At 42.2% G+C, this 17,467-nt stretch overlaps 1 protein-coding gene across 1 annotated transcript; it reads right to left on the bottom strand.

Moving 5' to 3' along the window:
* Positions 1–6,234: 6,234 nt before the first annotated feature.
* On the bottom strand, positions 6,235–15,000 carry LOC147900169 (uncharacterized). Its single transcript, XM_087376893.1, has 10 exons — positions 14,107–15,000; positions 13,697–13,876; positions 13,219–13,348; positions 13,072–13,117; positions 11,997–12,052; positions 11,761–11,813; positions 11,495–11,647; positions 7,675–11,369; positions 6,966–7,037; positions 6,235–6,851 (listed from the first exon to the last, which is right to left on the bottom strand). The coding sequence occupies exons 1-10, from the start codon at positions 14,163–14,165 to the stop codon at positions 6,790–6,792; spliced, it is 4,506 nt and encodes a 1,501-aa protein (XP_087233019.1). The 5' UTR covers positions 14,166–15,000; the 3' UTR covers positions 6,235–6,789.
* Between the last annotated feature and the right edge of the window lie 2,467 nt (positions 15,001–17,467).

The raw sequence follows: 17,467 nt of genomic DNA, 5'->3' as shown, positions 1-17,467 counted from the left end.
TTCTCTGAAATATGGAAAGCAATTAAAAACAAGGATCCAACTAATCGAAAGGCTTTCACTGAGGAGTCGCATGGAAATGGCGACACACCACAGGTTGGTGATAAAGGACTCAAGTGGAGAAAATATACTATTGAAGATGGCTACCTACTCTACAAGGGCAGAGTATGTGTCTCGGATGATAATGACATTAGGCGCCAAATCCTTTTTGAATGTCATGATAGTCCGAGTGCGGGACACCCAGGAATTCAGAAGACATATGTACTTCTGAAAAGACAATTCTTTTGGCCTGGAATAGGTAAGGACGTCCAAGATTATGTATTGAAGTGCCAAAAATGCCAGGTCAATAAGGCTGAACGCCTTAAGGTAGGAGGTCTCCTACACCCATTGGAGATTCCATCTGGCAAATGGGAAAGCATCTCCATGGATTTTATTGTGGGACTACCTAGGACACAGAGGGGGCACAACTCTGTGTGGGTAATTGTGGATCGGTTGACCAAGATGGCTCATTTTATTCCTGTCAGTGAAGATGTTAAAACTCTAGAATTAGCTAGGTTATTTGTGGAACATATCTATAGACTGTATGGGCTACCCGCCGGTATTGTTAGTGACTGGGATAGCAAATTTAACAGCCATTTTTGGAGGGCTGTGTTTAAGAGGTTGGAAACTTCATTGAATATGAGCACCGTGGATCATCCACAGAGTGATGGTCAAACTGAAAGGGTCAATCAAATCATTGAGGATATGCTTCGAGCATATGTAAGTAAACGACAAACTAATTGGGAACAGTATTTGCCCATATTAGAATTTGCATATAACAGTGCCAAACATTCAGCTACAGGTTTTAGTCCATTCATGATAATGTATGGATTTCAACTTAGAGCCCCAATGACTGTGGGACTTGAAAAAGAGAAGGTTCAAGCGGCCAAAGACTTTCTTGAGGATATGAATCAAATGCTTAAGTTAGCTAAAGATAGCATAAGAAGAGCTCAAGATAGAGCACAAAGTTATGCAAACCCCCACCGTAGAAAGTTGGAGTTTGAAGTAAATGAGAAAGTCTACCTTAAGGTACCTGAATCTTCAGAATCTCTAAAAACAGGTAAATGTCCAAAGTTCTCTCCTAGGTATTGTGGACCATTCACAATACTTAAGAGGATTGGAGAAGTTGCCTACAAATTAGCCTTACTTGAGGGATGTAGAGTACATCCAGTTTTTCATGTTAGTAGGCTAAAAAGGAAATTAGGAGATGATGATAATCTCATTGGAAATGAAGTCCTAGTTGAACTTATTGAACCCACATCTTTACCACATGAACCAGAAAAAATTTTAGATACACAAGAAAAAAGAACGCGACATACTATATGGAAAGAATGTCTGGTTAAGTGGAAAGATAGATCTGAAGAGAGTTCAACATCGAAAAAGGTAAGCAGTCTCCAGAGGAGGTTTCCCAATTTTTTTTTCAAGGACGTAAACAATTCTTAAGGGGAAGGGAATGTTACGTCAACTATAATACCGTGTGACCACGGTATAAGGCGGGAAGCCAGAGGGCTTGATAGCACTTGCATTAATAGGGCCTAAAGGGCTTAGATCTAGGGTCACGCCTAGGTCTAGACATTTATGAGGTGGTGCATAAGAAGTCCTAGAGAGGGCTATAAAGAGAGGAGTCCCTTGTGGGACATGTGGCACCAAAATTGGAGGCCAAGTGGCAAGTGCTGGGCTAGGAGCGAGGATTCTAGAGGGAGCCAAAAAAAAAAGAAAGGAGGTTTAGGGGGCTCCAAGAGAAGGGAATCCATGGTCGGGTGGATTATCACAGCAGAAGCCCTCGAGGTTTGAGGACCCGCAACACTATTTGATTGTTATAAGTATGGGCAAGCAATTTTTAAAATCCTTGTTAATGTATGCACAATTGCTACCTCATTTCCTCTAAGGCCTGCCACTCTCTCCTCCCTCCCCCCTTTAAATTAGAGTTTGGGAAAAAATAACAAGTCCCCCACCCCTAATGTATAAGCTTATGCCTCATCTAAAAAAATCTTGCAATTGTTCACTCACATGATCTCATAATCTGCCCCTTGGTGAATCCATTGGGTATTGTATATATACCACCATATTTGTTAACATTGTATACTGATTTATCCTATTGTGGGTTTTCATACTACAAATATGCATGCCCTAATTGACTCTACAGTAGTTTTGATGGCATTTTGTGCCCCGAATTACATGTGGGAGTTAAAGGATTCAACTCGCACCACACTTTATTGTAGTACCTAAATATGGTAGGTCCATGTATGTTAACATCAATTATAAAGAGACAATGAGTACCTGAGAATGATAGTTCATCAATTGTAGAGCATAAGAACATTACTTGGCTCATAATAGCTTTATAGGATGCATATTTTCAAAAATACAATACTATAATTTGAGGACTTTATTGAAGACTAAATGATCTAGAAGAATAATCCATTCAATATTCACTTAGTGCATAGAAACATGCATGCACAAGACATGCAACTTTTACATTGGCATATCATCCCTCAAATGATACTACACTCCTGACATGATATTTCTTGAAATGCCAAGAAATTACATTCTAAGAGAATAAGGGACACTTCCTTGGACAATATGCCAAGTAACAATGATAAGTAGAAAATACTTTACATGGCTAAACAAGTAGTACAACTTGTGCTCACAAAGGAAAGGAAATGGATAGGCTCGAGGGAGATAAGATAAATCTTGTCTCAAAGTTTCCTTACCAAAGCGTCAAACTTGCCACTATGCCCTTAGAGGAATAAAACCAAATTGAATTAATTTGTTGTAGTAGCTACCTTGCACCCTAGACCTTGAGCATTAGCAAAAGAAATTACATAGCCTGTTACATGAAAGTGGTCTTAAAGTCTAGGCAAGGGTTGGGAGGTTCAAAGTCCTTAAGAAAATGGCCCAATTCTCTGTGTCAAAATATAAGGGCAAAAAGGCATCGTCACCTTCAAACACGAGAGTAGATTTGAAGAGGCCTAGGTTGTTAATGAAATCCTTATAAATGAAGATATGAACTCATGCATAAACGTATATTGATAGGTCATATTAGAGAATCTAGTCATAATAACCCATGCAACCATAGGATGGGGTATTTAGACATATTTTGAGGTACCTAAATGGTGCATCCAAGGCTTTGAGAAAAATCTTGCCTGGTAACGCTATAATTAGTTATGACCATGTTTTGTTGCTTACTTTGCTCTTGGGTCCGCTAAAGAACATGATCTAGAAGTGGATTGAAGTTAAACAAAGGAGGGGTAGAGAAATAAGGAAGCAACAAAAAACATGGGGACCAACTTTAAGGAGGTCTATTCACCTAACACTATGTACGTACATGATATTGTGGTAGGGTCTCTCATGATTTTGTTTCAATGTTATCTCTTTTCAATATGTAGATTATTTCATGAGTAATTGAATTACTTTACATTATGTCATGAGTATATGAGCTCCCCCTTTTCAATTTGTATATGATGTCACAAGTATATGTACCTATATGGTGTGTTCAAGTTATGTGATGTGTGCTTTACTTGAGATTTGTAGGTTGTGGGAATTTTGATGATAAAGTGCCAAATTCTATGTTGTTCCTAGACCTCATCATGGACTAAGAAGGGACCACAATATTATGCTAGTCTTTTATTTGGTTTGAACACAACTATTGTAGATGATTATATTGCAAAACATGATTGAATGTGATATTATTCAACAAGATGTTGAAGTCCACGTGGAATATCCAAAAAAACTTTAGGAAGGCCTTATTGATCAAGCAAATCATGGTTGTTGATAGTCATTTTTGTTGAAAATTTACAAGCATAATATGTTTGGAGTCTTGATGTAGTAACATGACTTTTCAAGTAGCACTATGATTCATTTAATCTTAAAAAATGATCAACATAATGGAGTCATGATTGTATTTAAAAATTCATTAGACAATTGCAAAGTAGCTTTTACTAAGTCATACCATCAAGGACATAAGCGAGATCATTACCAAGCTTATTGGGACATAGATTTACACTACCACTCATGCATGTGTAAATACTTCTCTTGCATAGGGCTATGAATACAATTGGTGAAAAAGATGTTATAAAAAATATATACAAGTAATATCATGCAAAAAAAGATGAGTGAACTTGCGATAATGCCTTTCTTTTCATAGGTATTGTTCTAAGTATTATCTCAATATATGCATGCATCATAACATGTTGACAGGAAGTGGTCAATTATTAGAGTAGAATCAGTCACTGTGAAGTAAGGAATATGAGAATGGAGACAATCAATGACATGATCACATGGCCTGAAGTATTGGCACATTAATGCTCGAGAGGCTGAAAATGCATGTCATTGCTTATTGAGGTATGATTAATGGGATCTAGTTCCCAAATTGGTTGAAATATGTCATGGTGCCTACTAGCACTATTATAGTTTTCAAGGGAAACAACAAAAACAAAACAAAATTTTTTTTATAAAAAACATTCACTAAGCATCTAACTCAAAGATTCACAATCAAAAACCCGTGCTAAAAATTTTAAAAATGCATTAACCCATGAATTAAAAAAATGCATCAATCAATTAATTAGTTGGGGCGGAGTGAAGGGGAAGAGTGCGTGAAATTTGAGCACAATAAAGATTTCAGTGGCACTATATAAGCCAACTACTCCCAAATAATCATTCACCTCATCCACTATATTGTTGGCAAAGCTACTACCAATAGTGGAGTCCATCCCTTCAACTTATGCTTTATGTGAGATATTCTTAAGATTGATGTTTTGAAAAGATGTTCAGTGTCTATAGTTGCAAAGAAGTATGTTCTTCTCATTGAAGTAGATGCAATGTGCCAACCTCTTCAATTTAGAAGTCTCAATAGAAAACACACCATATTTCCATGAGAAATTTCATCTTAGAGAAAACCACTTTTTTCTTCATTGACCTAATAGTTCGATAGAAGATATGCAGCCTAAAGTTAAGCTTTTTTGTGGTTGAGGGGCTACTTATTTTTCCAACCTCTATGGCTAATTGATCTTTAATGCTATAATGTTCTTTCCCCAAAAAAACTTCTTTTTTTTGTGGTTGAGGGGCTACTTAGTTTTCCAACCTCTATGGCTAATTGATCTTTAATGCTGTAATGTTCTTTCCCAAAAAAACCTTTTCAATATCTTCAAGATCCTGCATCACAAGTAACTAACCAGAACACAGAAACTTATAATCATCTTCCTTTGAATGGCTTCTTCTCTCAAAGTGGAAAGGTGCTAAAACTATAAAATCTTCCCTCAAACGACTCCTTACATCTCAATATCTTTCAGAAGTGTCTCTCACTGCTTTAGCAATTTTGGGTTATACCTTTCACTAGTAGCATGGCATTAAATACCTCCCATGTGGAATATCCATGTTGAATATTTGACTCTTTTGCGAGGCAAGATGTGGTTTTAGTGTGCTTTAAAATTTTCAAAAATACTACCTCGAAATGGCAATTTGGAATGCACCCCATCATTTTAGAGTGCTATAAATTTTTCAAAAATACTACCTCGAAATGGCAATTTGGAATGCACCCCATCTTGCAAATGAATTAATGAGCAAGCTACTTAAATCACTTGCCTTGCAAAGAATTGCAACATATTTAAATCTACAAAACGTAATAAAGTTCTTTGCTTTGAAAGGCTATTACCTTCATTATGACAAGCATAAAATAATTGTCATCTTTTGTGGAACACAAGACTAAATTGGAAAGGATACTCGATAACCCACGTCCTTAATCTTATGCATGTCGTAAAAAATTGTCTCGTTTATTATGGATGAGAAATCCATATGAAATAAATGACATTTGAATAGTTAATACAATGAGTTCCAATTTGCAGCCATACTAGCACATGTGCTAAAGAAGATCTAAGCTCCAAGATGTTTATAGGATATTCAGCTTTGTTGAGAAATATGTTTGTAAACAATGGAATCTAATTGAACTAAAAAATTATAACTTGATGTTTGATTCCCGTATCATTTCAAGTTCTACTTAAAATTACATCACAATCAAAAGATGCGGAAAAGATGTACACATGAAATGTGAATATATTTTTCCACCCATCCTTCATGTATGCTAAAAAGATTCTATGATATCAGAAAAGTTTGCAAAGTAGTAAGTATTAAGTAGCTCTCATATTGCCTTACATGATTTTTGTTCGAATAAGAGGCAGTATGCAGTACTGAGGGGCATCTCATTTTAGAGAGAGAGGGGGGGGATTGGGGAGCTCCTCCCCCCTTCCTTTTCATTTCTTACCTCTTCTCCTTGAATGGGGATTGCGAGACGAGTACTCCAAATAGATTCATCAATGTGATGAAGACCAGCAAGAATACGAGGCCACAAAAACATGTACTTTCATATTAGGCAGCCACTTTGAAAAAGAGACCCTCATGAACCTCTTGTTACATCCACATGTACAGGTCTACCAATTGTATATTTAGGAATGTGTTTAAAGACAAAACTCTCATGAATTTCTGTTGTTACATATACATGTGAAAAATGTACAAAGTCATGAAAACGGCCACCTACTCTGCAGTTTCCAATCAAATGGGTAAAACCTTATCTATACACAAACACAAGCTACAAAAAGGGACAAACAAATAACCAGTCCAGGACCATTTTACAACGATATTTATTGCATTGTGAAAGCAATGACCTCAATTAGCTGTATAAAATCCATAAAAGCGTGCATACCAGAGGTCACAAAGAATAAAAAACATAAAGTTATCTTCAAACCTACAGGCTGGTCATCGTCAGGCTTTTACTTCTCCACCCTTGCTCCGAAAAGTCGATAGGGAGAAGAAAGAACGAGAACCTGTATGCCAACATGTTGGATTGTTAGAACTGGCCACACCATGTAAAGACTTGTCCCACCACAAACTGCTTCACAAAGAGAGTATCTAAGAACTCAATTGGGTCTAGTTCTCACCTTTAGTTGATGAGCTTCTGGAACTATTTCCATCGTGACGTTTCAAATGGGGTTCTGCTGTAACTGAGCGAGCTGCAAAACCCAATTAGCATATTACAATCTGTGAAAGAAGAACACATAGCACTCCTGGATACAAAGGGCATAAAGTGGTAGAGGATAAAGCAATGATATAATGCACATTCACAGCATAGCACTTCAGAAATAGCGGTCCCTAATCAACTGCCTTTCTACAATGCATATCAGTAATATCATGTACAATGTAAGAGGCTTCCACATTGAGAACAAGAACCCAACAAGGTAGCATGCATAAAAGCATTCCTCCCCCTCGCCAACGAAACACATCAAGTAGTGCCTCCCTTAAACAAAACCACAGAGAGTTATGAAAAGATTGTGGGACTTGCCAAAGCTTGGGCAAACACTGTGTTATATTCTACCGTTGCCTGCCAGTCCTGGCAGAGACGTGAGCCTCAGCTGGTCTTTTTTTGTAGGATGAGCACAAACAAGCTCAAACGGCTATAGAAACTTGCAACATGGAATCCTATTTTCTAATGCTCTTTGTTAATCTTTGGTAGGTACATCAACCTTGCCTGGCATACAAAGCATGCATATATACCTTCAATTTGTTCTATCATATCTACCAAGGCACAATCTACATTCAAGTAATAACAAAGGGTATCAAAGCATACAAACACTCAAGAATTTAAGGTACCTTGCTCAGTGAAACTGATGGAATCCAAAGAAGATCCAATGCCAAAATTTTTCCTGTTGCTCAATGGCAAGTCCATTATCTCATCTCCATCCTCATCACCCTCAGATCTTGTTGAAGATGAGATCCAATGCGAAGAGTTCTGATCAGAGCTGCGGCTGCTCTTTCTCCCTAACAGCAATAGCCTTTTCAAACCTTTGGCATGCTCCTTTGATGTTTTCTGAGATCCTGAGTCACCCCATTTCTTCCTTGATCTGGTGGATCCGATTTTTGCAGGATTTGCTTCTGGCGAGTGCGCTTCCTGAATGGCTTCATGAAGCCGAGGAAGATTTTTAGATGGAGTAACTATTGGCGACTCTGTAAGCGGGGCAGATGGAGGGTTGTAGTGCTCTGAACTGGATTGAGCAGGAATACATGCTGAAGCTGGAAGTTCAGGTTCAAGGACAGAGGGTCCCTCTCTATCACTTATGTCCAGATCTATGTATGTGGAATGGCCATCTGATTCTCCATCAACTGGAGGTCCATCGTTGCTATCAGTAAGTTGCAAATGCTCATTGCTGGAACAAACTGGAGACTCTGCATGCATAGAAAGTGAATAATCCGGCAGAAATTTGTTAGCAAGGGACGAAACCACATTGACATCCACAGTGGGTGGATCAACATGTGGTTCCTCAAGGACCTTGACTGATTCATCTGACTTCAAAATATCATCTTTTGGCGGATCTACAGCAGACACTTCCTTATCAACTGCATTAGCGGTCCCTAATTCAGTCGATGTGGGAGCTGTGGTGTTGATGTACCCAGTCTCAGGCCCTGCTGCTTCTATAAGAGTGCTTTCAGGTTGTATTTCCTTAATGACAGTTTCCATCTTGTCCATCTCTGTATCATTCTCTTGTGTCAGAGAGGATGAAGATGGAGCTTTTGTTTCGTTCTCCAGCGGCAGAAAGGATGAAGACGGAGCTTTTTGACCTGCATCGTTCAAGAGGGCACTGCGAACCTCCTGTGAAAGGACTGCATTAGCCCGAATGGCCGATGCAGAGCCCTTGGGACGAGAAGGCTGGGAAGTGGAAGTGCGATTGGCAGCTGGGGTGTGGTGCGTACGGGCAGCAACAGAGAGAGGTTTGGAGGATGCAAGGGAGGGCGAGAGGTCAGCCTTGGGCTCTTTAGAGGGGCGAGTAACTTTGGAGGATGAGGAGGAGGGAGGAGGAGGGCGCTTCTTAATTTCTGCAGGAGCAATGGTGGGAGGAAGAGGAGGAGGGCGAGGATGAGAGTGAGTGGTGAGATGACTGGGAGGGGAGATTTTGTGGGACTTGGCAATGGATGAAGGAGTACGAGCAGCGATTCTGAGCTGCCTCTGCTTTTTCAAATCTTCGATTCGCTTTCTTTCTTCGTCTTCCTTCTCCTTCTTGCTCTTCTTCAAGCTTTCCTTGTACTCCCTCAGCTTCTCTGCCCTCCTCTTTGCTTCCTCCAATGATTTTGCCTTTTCCCCCCCCCCCCTCTTCCCTGCTGCCTCCCTCCTCCTCCTCCTCTCCACTGCCTCCTTCATCTCTTTTGCCTTCCCTTCCCTCTCCTCCCTCTTCCTCCCCTCTTTCCCTTTTCCTTCCCTCCCCTCTTCCTCCTCCTCCTTCCCCCCCCCTCCTCCCCCCTTTCCCTCCCCTCCCTCTCGTTCCTCCTCTCCTTCGTCCTTCATTTCAGCTGCTAGCACCTCCATATCATAATCTACCGTCGTATTCCATGACCTTTTTGCCCCATCCTTACTCCTCTCTGGCACCATTAGCAAATCATCTGGCTCAAAATTGTCTGATTCCTGAGCGTTTTTCTTCTCCACATTCGTATCCAGGTGTTGATCGAACGGCATTTCGGATTCCAAATTAAGCGACGTTCTCCGACTGGCATTGCCGACCATAGAACGATCAAGGACAATAAAGGAATCGTCTGAATACCTCTTGTCGACTGGTTGCTGCTCAGAATCCCCAGTTACAAGCTCAGAATCTTGTTCGATTGGAATTCTGTTGTCTGCCCTGAATCCTGCTCGATCTGAAACTATGAAAGAATCATCAGTGATGGGCATTTTCTGATGTACAGGTCCCTGTTGCTCAGCTAACACTTCAGCAGAGACTACGTCAGTGTATCTATTGAATTCTTCCCTCTCAGGTAGTATGAGCATGTCTCCCGCCCTTTTGCCTTCCATTGCATCCTCTCCCACTCTCTTCTCCCCATGATTCATGCCTTGATCAGACGTTCGCAGCTGATTACCAGCATTAAATTCCAACTCAGCAACATCACGAGCTGAACTGTCCGAACTGCCTCGTCTCACCCTATCTGGAAAGAAAGGCGTTTCTTCAGCAACAAGGTTGCCTGCATCATCCTTGGCAGTTGTATGCAAGTTCTCACCTTTTTGAAATTCATCATTGGACTCTCCATTCGTACCACCTGAGTCGGTCCATCTCCTCAATAAAGCTTTGTCGGAGGACAACTTCCGAGTTCCACTCTTCCTTGCATCAAGAGCCTCACTCTTTTTATCTTCAAATAGGCCAATCACATCTTGGACCTTCACTCTAACAGTCTCCACCTTTGATCGTAATGTTTCATCTGGATCACGTGTAGCAGTATCACCATCCTCACTCCAACTGTCTGAAGACTCAGCAGCATTGTCTCCTTTGCTAGAATGACCTTGTGAGTTGGGAGCAATGTAGTTGATGTTGCGGATAACCACCATGCCAGAACGCCTTTGGCCCGAGCGGCCAATCTGCACCTTTCTCATCGGTGATGGGGATCGCCTACGTGGAGATGAGGATCTCCTGGGGAACCGCCTGCTTGTTTCGGAAGGCAGCTCTGTGTCAATGTCAAACGATGACTCTAGAGTCTCATTTGTATATTCTGGAGTCTGTGGATGATCACCATAGAGATTAGGACCTGGACCATAAACAATCTCTTTGGCATCTCTATGAGCAGCAGGTTCATTATTCCCAGATAGTGATTGCTTGGCTTCATGATGCAGAGCATTGTGCAGAAACCCATCTGTATGTTCCCGAGCAGTTGGAGCAACTGGTCGATGAGTATTAACATAACCTTGATGACCTGGCCAATACTGTGCTGGCGGCGGAGGATGCACCCCACCCATCCAATGGGGACTGGCTTCTCCTAGGTGCCAAGCGCTTCCATCTGCTTGGGCTGGCTGCATGTAGGGACTCCCTAAGTAAGACAGAGGAGGGGCATTTTGCACATAGGGGTTCTGAGGCTGTCCTTGCCATGCTGCCATAACTGGATGCCCTCTAACAAGGCCAGGTAGTCTCCCTGTTTGCAAATCCCTAAATTCTGCAGTACCCACAGGTTCCCCAGTTTGTGGGCTGTACTCTCCGTTAAAGTCTCCCATCATTCCCAATCCATTGGCTGACCCAATACCAGCTATTGACTGCCAATACTCCCGTGTTGGATCATCTAGAGAACCCCGCCTGCTAAGCTTTCCAGACCCATCCTCATCAAGTTTCACCTCTCTCCCATGCATATCAGCCCAGGGATCTGAATGTGACCTAGACTTAGTATAGGTTCCCATTACAGGTTCACCAGCTGTACCCATGAAAGCCGTGTCTGATAGAGCAGAGCCAACTTCAGCTGCAGCTAGGTCTAAATCCTCTAGCCACAGGCCGGCTTCTTGCCGTTTTTTACACAATGCCATAAACTTGATGCAGGCTTCCCTGCATTCAAAGTTGCACACCATAGGATCAGAGCTTCGCTAAAGTCTTCGTTTACATGCTAGATCTACACCTTACAATGGATTTTTTTATGTGCACAACTTAAGCATGAGTATCTTGCCCCTTACCTTAAACGACTAGCTCCAAAGTAGTCACCGAACACCACCAAGTCACTCATGTGTTCCATGCTAAAGCCGGCTGCAATTGCACGTGCGAATGCCATTCCCTGCTCTTTGTGTAACATCAATCGTCGTGCATCTAGAGCTCTCATCAGCCGCTGCCTAAAATTTGAGCATGCTTGTTAACAAAAAACTTTCAGGGCACACTCAAACCAGAGAAGAAAGACAAATCTTTGAATCACATCCAACATATAAAACCATGATAATAGACTCACTTGTGATTTTCCCCAGGTCCACCTTCCACACCATCAAGAGAGTCTTGCCTTGTCTGCAATCAAATAGAGTCTACTGTTACTCTTTTTGTCAAGAGAGATATGGGTTGTGTATAGTAATCTTAGCAGCCAAGGCTGCACTCAAAAGCTCCTGCTGCCAGTGTTAACCTGCCATGCCCTTTGAGAATAACTAGCCAGCTCAGTTTGATTAATACAAATAAGAATGAAAGGAAAAGCACCTTAGTGGGAGGTACACCAGACTTCTCAAGAGTGGTAGATCCCAAAGATTTCCCGCCTACAGGATTTAAAAGGGTCAGGTTCATTCTGTAGTGAGCTCAGGCATTAAACATTAAAGCATACATTGTACAACAAACTTATCAGGTAAAATTACAGGTCAAATGGGGTCCCAAAGCAAAAGACAAAGAAGCTGGTTGGAGAGTACAAAACAAAGCTGCTGAAACCGAAATAAGTAGGTTGATGAATTAGAGTGCAGCGAGTGGCTGTCTCAACAAAATCATGCCAATTTCTGGAAAAAGGTTGCCCATGCATGGAGCAGGAAGCAAACAAAGTTTTTAAATTAAACATCAAAGAAAAAATGCAAACAAAGTTTTTGGATGCAAACATCAAAGAAAAAATGGTATGGCTGTCACAACAAAATCATGCCAATTTCTGGAAAAAGGTTGCCATGCATGAAGCAGGAAGCAAACAAAGTTTTCAAATTAAACATCAAAGAAAAAATGCAAACGAAGTTTTTGAATGTAAACATCAAAGACAAAATGGTACGACTGAAGCACCAGCTTGATCACCTTTACTTTCACATCTTACAGTAGCAGATCCATTCCAGGCATGGGACTCTTGACCGTGGGGGTGGCTAGGAGGCTCATGAATGAGCACTCAGCCCGCCAATCACTACAGCGTGCCTAGAACTTCAAGTTGATCTGGTTGTGCATGATCAGGGCGAAAGGAAATGAGGGAAGAATGGGGTTTGTAAGAGACATGAAACAAGGGGTAAAAGAGCAAATTAAAGATTTAAAAAAATCAGTACCCAAGATATTCCAGAATCTTTTGAAACCCGATGGCAGCTTATGCTTGGTAGAACATAAAAGATGTCTCCACTACGCATGATAAACTCATCTATTTGTCCATGATCTTGAACACACATTACCACAATAGGCAAGAGGAGCAAGACAACCTTGTCAAAGGCTATACTATGACCATTTCCTGAGTCATACGTGCACTGAGCCTTAAAGGTGGCTTTGCAATGACATGTTCTATATCTTTAAAGAACTTGTAAAATGCATAAGCATACTATACCTGTTGAAAAGGACGATGGTGCGTTCTTCGAGACTTGATCGTCTGCCTAAACAAAATCGAAAAATCAATTGAGACTCTTATTGTCAGAAAATTTCTTAACGAAATGCACGACTCACTACAGCGTAACACCATTGTCTCTCCACTTACTTGCAAAGGATCATTTGCCTCAATTGGGTCACTTTTTTGCAGATGTATCGTTTCTTCAAGTTGGATTAGCTCAACTTCAACAGAGCTGACTCTTTCTAACACCTCAGGGGTACTTACAAATCTGACAAACCTGGTTAAACATTCCTTAGAATCAGTTTTTAAACCGTGGCAAAGCAAAATCCTTACTCAATACAGTAGTTGAGCGGCATTAAAACATGCCAATAGATGTATTTAAACTCCTCCGTGTCTCTCATAATTGCCACGAGAAGCAACAAGACTGGTCAAATTTGTTACGGCGAAATGAGAGGACACACGAGAAATCGGTGCTAGAGAAAAATGATTGCATGCTCGTGCAGATCGAAAACTTTGATTTTAAATCGGGACCAGACAGGCAGCAGAGAAGTAGTTTGTAACGTTTACAGACATGCACGCTTCTGAAACAGTAAGGCGCTTCAAACTGCTGGAATAATTTCCCCACCTTTCCATTGTACCCTTGGAAAACCATGAGGCCCTGTCAGGATCTGGTGGTTCCAACCGAATGGAGTAGCCTCCTCTCGCCAATTGTTCTTCTGCGGTACGCAGGTGTGCTACAAACGGTTTTAACAGCCCTGAAGCCAACTTGTACGTTACACCTTGTGCAGCAACATGCAGCTCGCACCTGACGCATATACGCTCAGAGTAAATTTCAGCTTATCATTTACTGACTACCAGGTTTCCTTCGTTTTGAGTACGTGCAGTGGTGCGCGAGCTTCTTACGAGGCTGATTAGGAAATCCTTGAAGCGCAGCACGCACCATGCATTCTATAAACAATAAACAACCCAGGAACATACAACGTAATGTGTTGCAAAATCCTCATTCCCAAGTCCAGTCTAGAAACGGATGCGCACCTCGTTCGGGTGGGCGTGAGTTGGAAGATCGCGTAATCTAGTTGGGTGTTTGGTTTCATCTTGCACAGCTTTACAAACTTCAGACGAAAGGCTCCAAACGAGTCAATAATGGAGTCTATTGCATGAAATTGTCGTTGGCCATCTCCGGCTGTTTACCATTTCCTTCATACTGTTTGCAAGGATGTTGGGTTGGGGGCAGAAACTTTTGTACAATTGTAGGCAACAATTATGGGGAGATCAATTGAAGAAATTGAGGAGCTAGAGCTCGAGAAAGGGCAACAGAAGCTGCAGAGAGGATGCAAGAGCGGGCAAGCCCAACGAGGCCATCAGCAAGATATCTATTCTCTCCCGTTCGCGAAAGCACGCACGCACACAAAGGCATTTGCGCAGCTGAGGGTCACTAGCTATCGTCATTGCGCGGGACGTCCAGAATCAGCAAGCTCTACATTTTCGAGAATGCAGAACGGAGCAGAAGATCGATTGCCAAGCTGACCAGCTAGCTGACGAGCTGCTAGCGAGTGAAGTGGCAAGTCTGAAGAACAGGGAAGCTCCTGAGCCATGCAGGCGCAAGGGAGAGAATCGGAAACTCTCCACTGTCCAGTGCAGCTAAAACGAAGGAGGTGATGAAAAGGAGCGAGCACCAACTCTTGTGACAGCGAAATAGCAAGGAAGTAGGACAATTGAGTGTGTGTGTGTGTGTGTGTGTGACAACAAAGGGAAGTGCAGATCAGAAAGGATAGGACCGTCTACTTCACTGTGCACGACGTATGAAGAGAGCCCACAGCAAATGACAAAAGCAGAGACTGTAAGACGATGAAGGACTCAAGAAATTCACTGGCAATCTAGAGACTGCGAGAGATCCAAGGAAGAAGAGTGAATAATTCACTGAGCTACGAAGTAAGCACAGTTAAATTCAACCGGCTAGCTGTAAAGAGAGAGGGATGCAACAACTCATTAGCTGATGTAAACAAGTCGTATGATGATGGATCTCTCTGTAAGTACCTATCTGTTGTGGTTTTGTTTACGCCCTCAAGAGCGTCAGAGATAATGCATCATGGCATCATGCCACATCTAGCTTGCTGGGTGGCTGAAATTGAGGTCGTATCTCTGTTGCAAGTATAAGATATTGTATCCCTGCTGCTTTTTGCATGTGGGCTATGGTAGGCTGTCAGTGCAAAGGAGAGGGGACAGGACTCACAGGAGGAGGATCGAGGCACCAAAACAAAGCCTGAACTGAGGGAAGAAGAGGGATGGGATCTGGACTGTGGACTCTGGAGAGAGGAGACTCCAGAGCAGAGCAGAGCATAATCTGACCTTGAGCACAACAAGAAAGGACAGGGATCGAATCAAGAGCAGGGCCCCTGGACAGAGAGGTACTCCCAATGTTGAAGAATCAGAGCAAGGGCAGAGCAATAGAGCATTGAGGCTTGAGCCATAATGTTTAAAAGAAAGAAGATGGGAGCAAGAACAGAGCATTGGCAGCCAAACAGCATAAAGGAAGAGCATGCGTTCAGCAGAGCGAGAGGACATTGAAACTTCTTCTTCTTCTTCTTCATCATCATCATCATCTTGTTGTTGCCTCTGCTCTTTTGCTCGTGTTCTGGGCAGAGCTCTGCCCAGCTCCGAAAGGAGAGCAAGAGCAGAGCAATCAATGGGCGTAGAGAATATAATTGCAGTGAGCTTTAGGCAAAGCAGAGAACTTGAGAAGTACAGTTAAGGTATGGTATAGCAGGGAGATGGTCAGAAAGAGGGATGATGAGGAAAGCAGGCAAAATGGCAATGTTGTTGATAGCATCATAAAGAAAAGGATGCCTGAGGACTGAGGAGCAAGAACAGAGCAATGAGGAGAGAATAGTGTACACACTGCACACTGCAAAAGCATCACTGAGTTTTAGACTTTAGTTTAGACAGACCATGGAAGAAGTTCATCTAATCCATAGTAAATGGTCAGATCTCAGATGAGCAGAGTCTTAGCTGGAGAGAGTAAATTATAAACCATTGAAACTTGAGAATTTATGTACATTTGTACTTGACTGTCATATCGTGAGAGAGAGAATCTACTCAGTGGCAGTTGGGCACATTGAACGCATCAGCAATCATGGCTGATGGATCATGGGTGTGCGCCAGTCCTGGCAAAAGACAATTTTTCTAACCTAATCCGCTTTCATAGCTCAAAATCCTATCAAATGTGCTTTTGTAGCCTGAAATGCCTATCTAGAATGGCAAGTAACTAAGGCTCGTTTCACACACCGGCCAACAAGGCAGCTTGATGGCATTCAGCTTTGATGGCACAAAGTCATTGGTGGAACTTCTTGTCCGTTGGATTTTTTTTCATTCGGCCTAGGCATGCTGCCCAAGGTGTAGACAACCAAAAAGTATTCTATGCTTCAAGGCCCATCTTCTCTCTCATCCAATCCCATTTGTGGAATTTGCTTTGATGTCCGCCAGTGTGTGAAATACCACACTGTCCAAATGTGTTTTTCGTGAGTGGGCGACGGATGTGTGTGAAACCAGCCGAGGTAGTAAGGGCCTATTTTCATAGTGATGCAAGCACCACGGAGCATTTGGGCCAGACACTATGGTGGGAAGGGAGCAAAGGCACCTAGAAAGTGACCAGCGGGAGCTGGTAGAGTGAGCGGACGTAGGCTCAGGTAGCTCGAAAGCTTCAGCTGATGTCAAAACTCTCTCTTTCGAATTTCAAGCACTTCGGTGCTTGAATGAATCGGTTGTTTTACATGCGGCACCAGATTACTCAAATGCCTTCATGCAAAAATTGTAGCAGGGGCGCATCGCGTACAAAGGTGCCCACATTTACGCCCCGTGGAAACAACCCCTATAGAGTCTCACCTTCTATCCAAGTGGTTTCCTATTGGATGGCAATCAAACCAACGTATTTGAAATTAATTGGTTGGATGATAAGCTAAGGCTCTCTTTTCTAGCATGGGACTTGGGAGACCACCCATCAAGCCACACAAGACATGTTATGTCCTAAGGGCTAGGTCATATGTAGCCATGCTCTGCCACAATATCTGCAAGAGCAAGCACTCCGTCAAACCCCCCTTGCCCCTCCACGCCAAATGCAGTTAACAAAATGCAAAGTTGCCAACATTTTTTCAATTACAACGAGATGGTTTTCCTAGCCATGCAACAAAATTTGCCACTAGAATAATTGAAATCTCCTTCCATGCAACCTCGCCCTATAGGCACTTGCCCTCATCTCTTTACAACATGCCACAAGTCATGCGGTACAGCCTCCCATTTATTGGGAGATCACATTCCCACGTTAGCATGTTGGCTCTGTGCTAAGACATTGCAAACATGGCCCTCGTGCCAATGGACCGACCGATGAAAATGAACTAAA

Source organism: Dipteris shenzhenensis, chromosome 7, assembly GCF_047967505.1.
Source record: "Dipteris shenzhenensis isolate YYH24624 ecotype China chromosome 7, Dip_SZ_1.0, whole genome shotgun sequence".
Taxonomy (NCBI): Eukaryota; Viridiplantae; Streptophyta; class Polypodiopsida; order Gleicheniales; family Dipteridaceae; genus Dipteris; species Dipteris shenzhenensis.
Note: the sequence above shows the minus strand (reverse complement) of the source record. Positions and strands in the feature narration are given on the sequence as shown.

Excerpts from the sequence above, each read along its gene's own strand:
- LOC147900169 (XM_087376893.1), bottom strand. The coding sequence starts at position 14,165 with ATGAAACCAAACACCCAACTAGATTACGCGATCTTCCAACTCACGCCC. Across the intron at positions 11,814-11,996 it reads CTGGTGTACCTCCCACTAAG|ACAAGGCAAGACTCTCTTGA; the intron begins GTGCTTTTCCTT and ends ATTTGATTGCAG. Across the intron at positions 6,852-6,965 it reads CAGAAGCTCATCAACTAAAG|GTTCTCGTTCTTTCTTCTCC; the intron begins GTGAGAACTAGA and ends GTTGGCATACAG.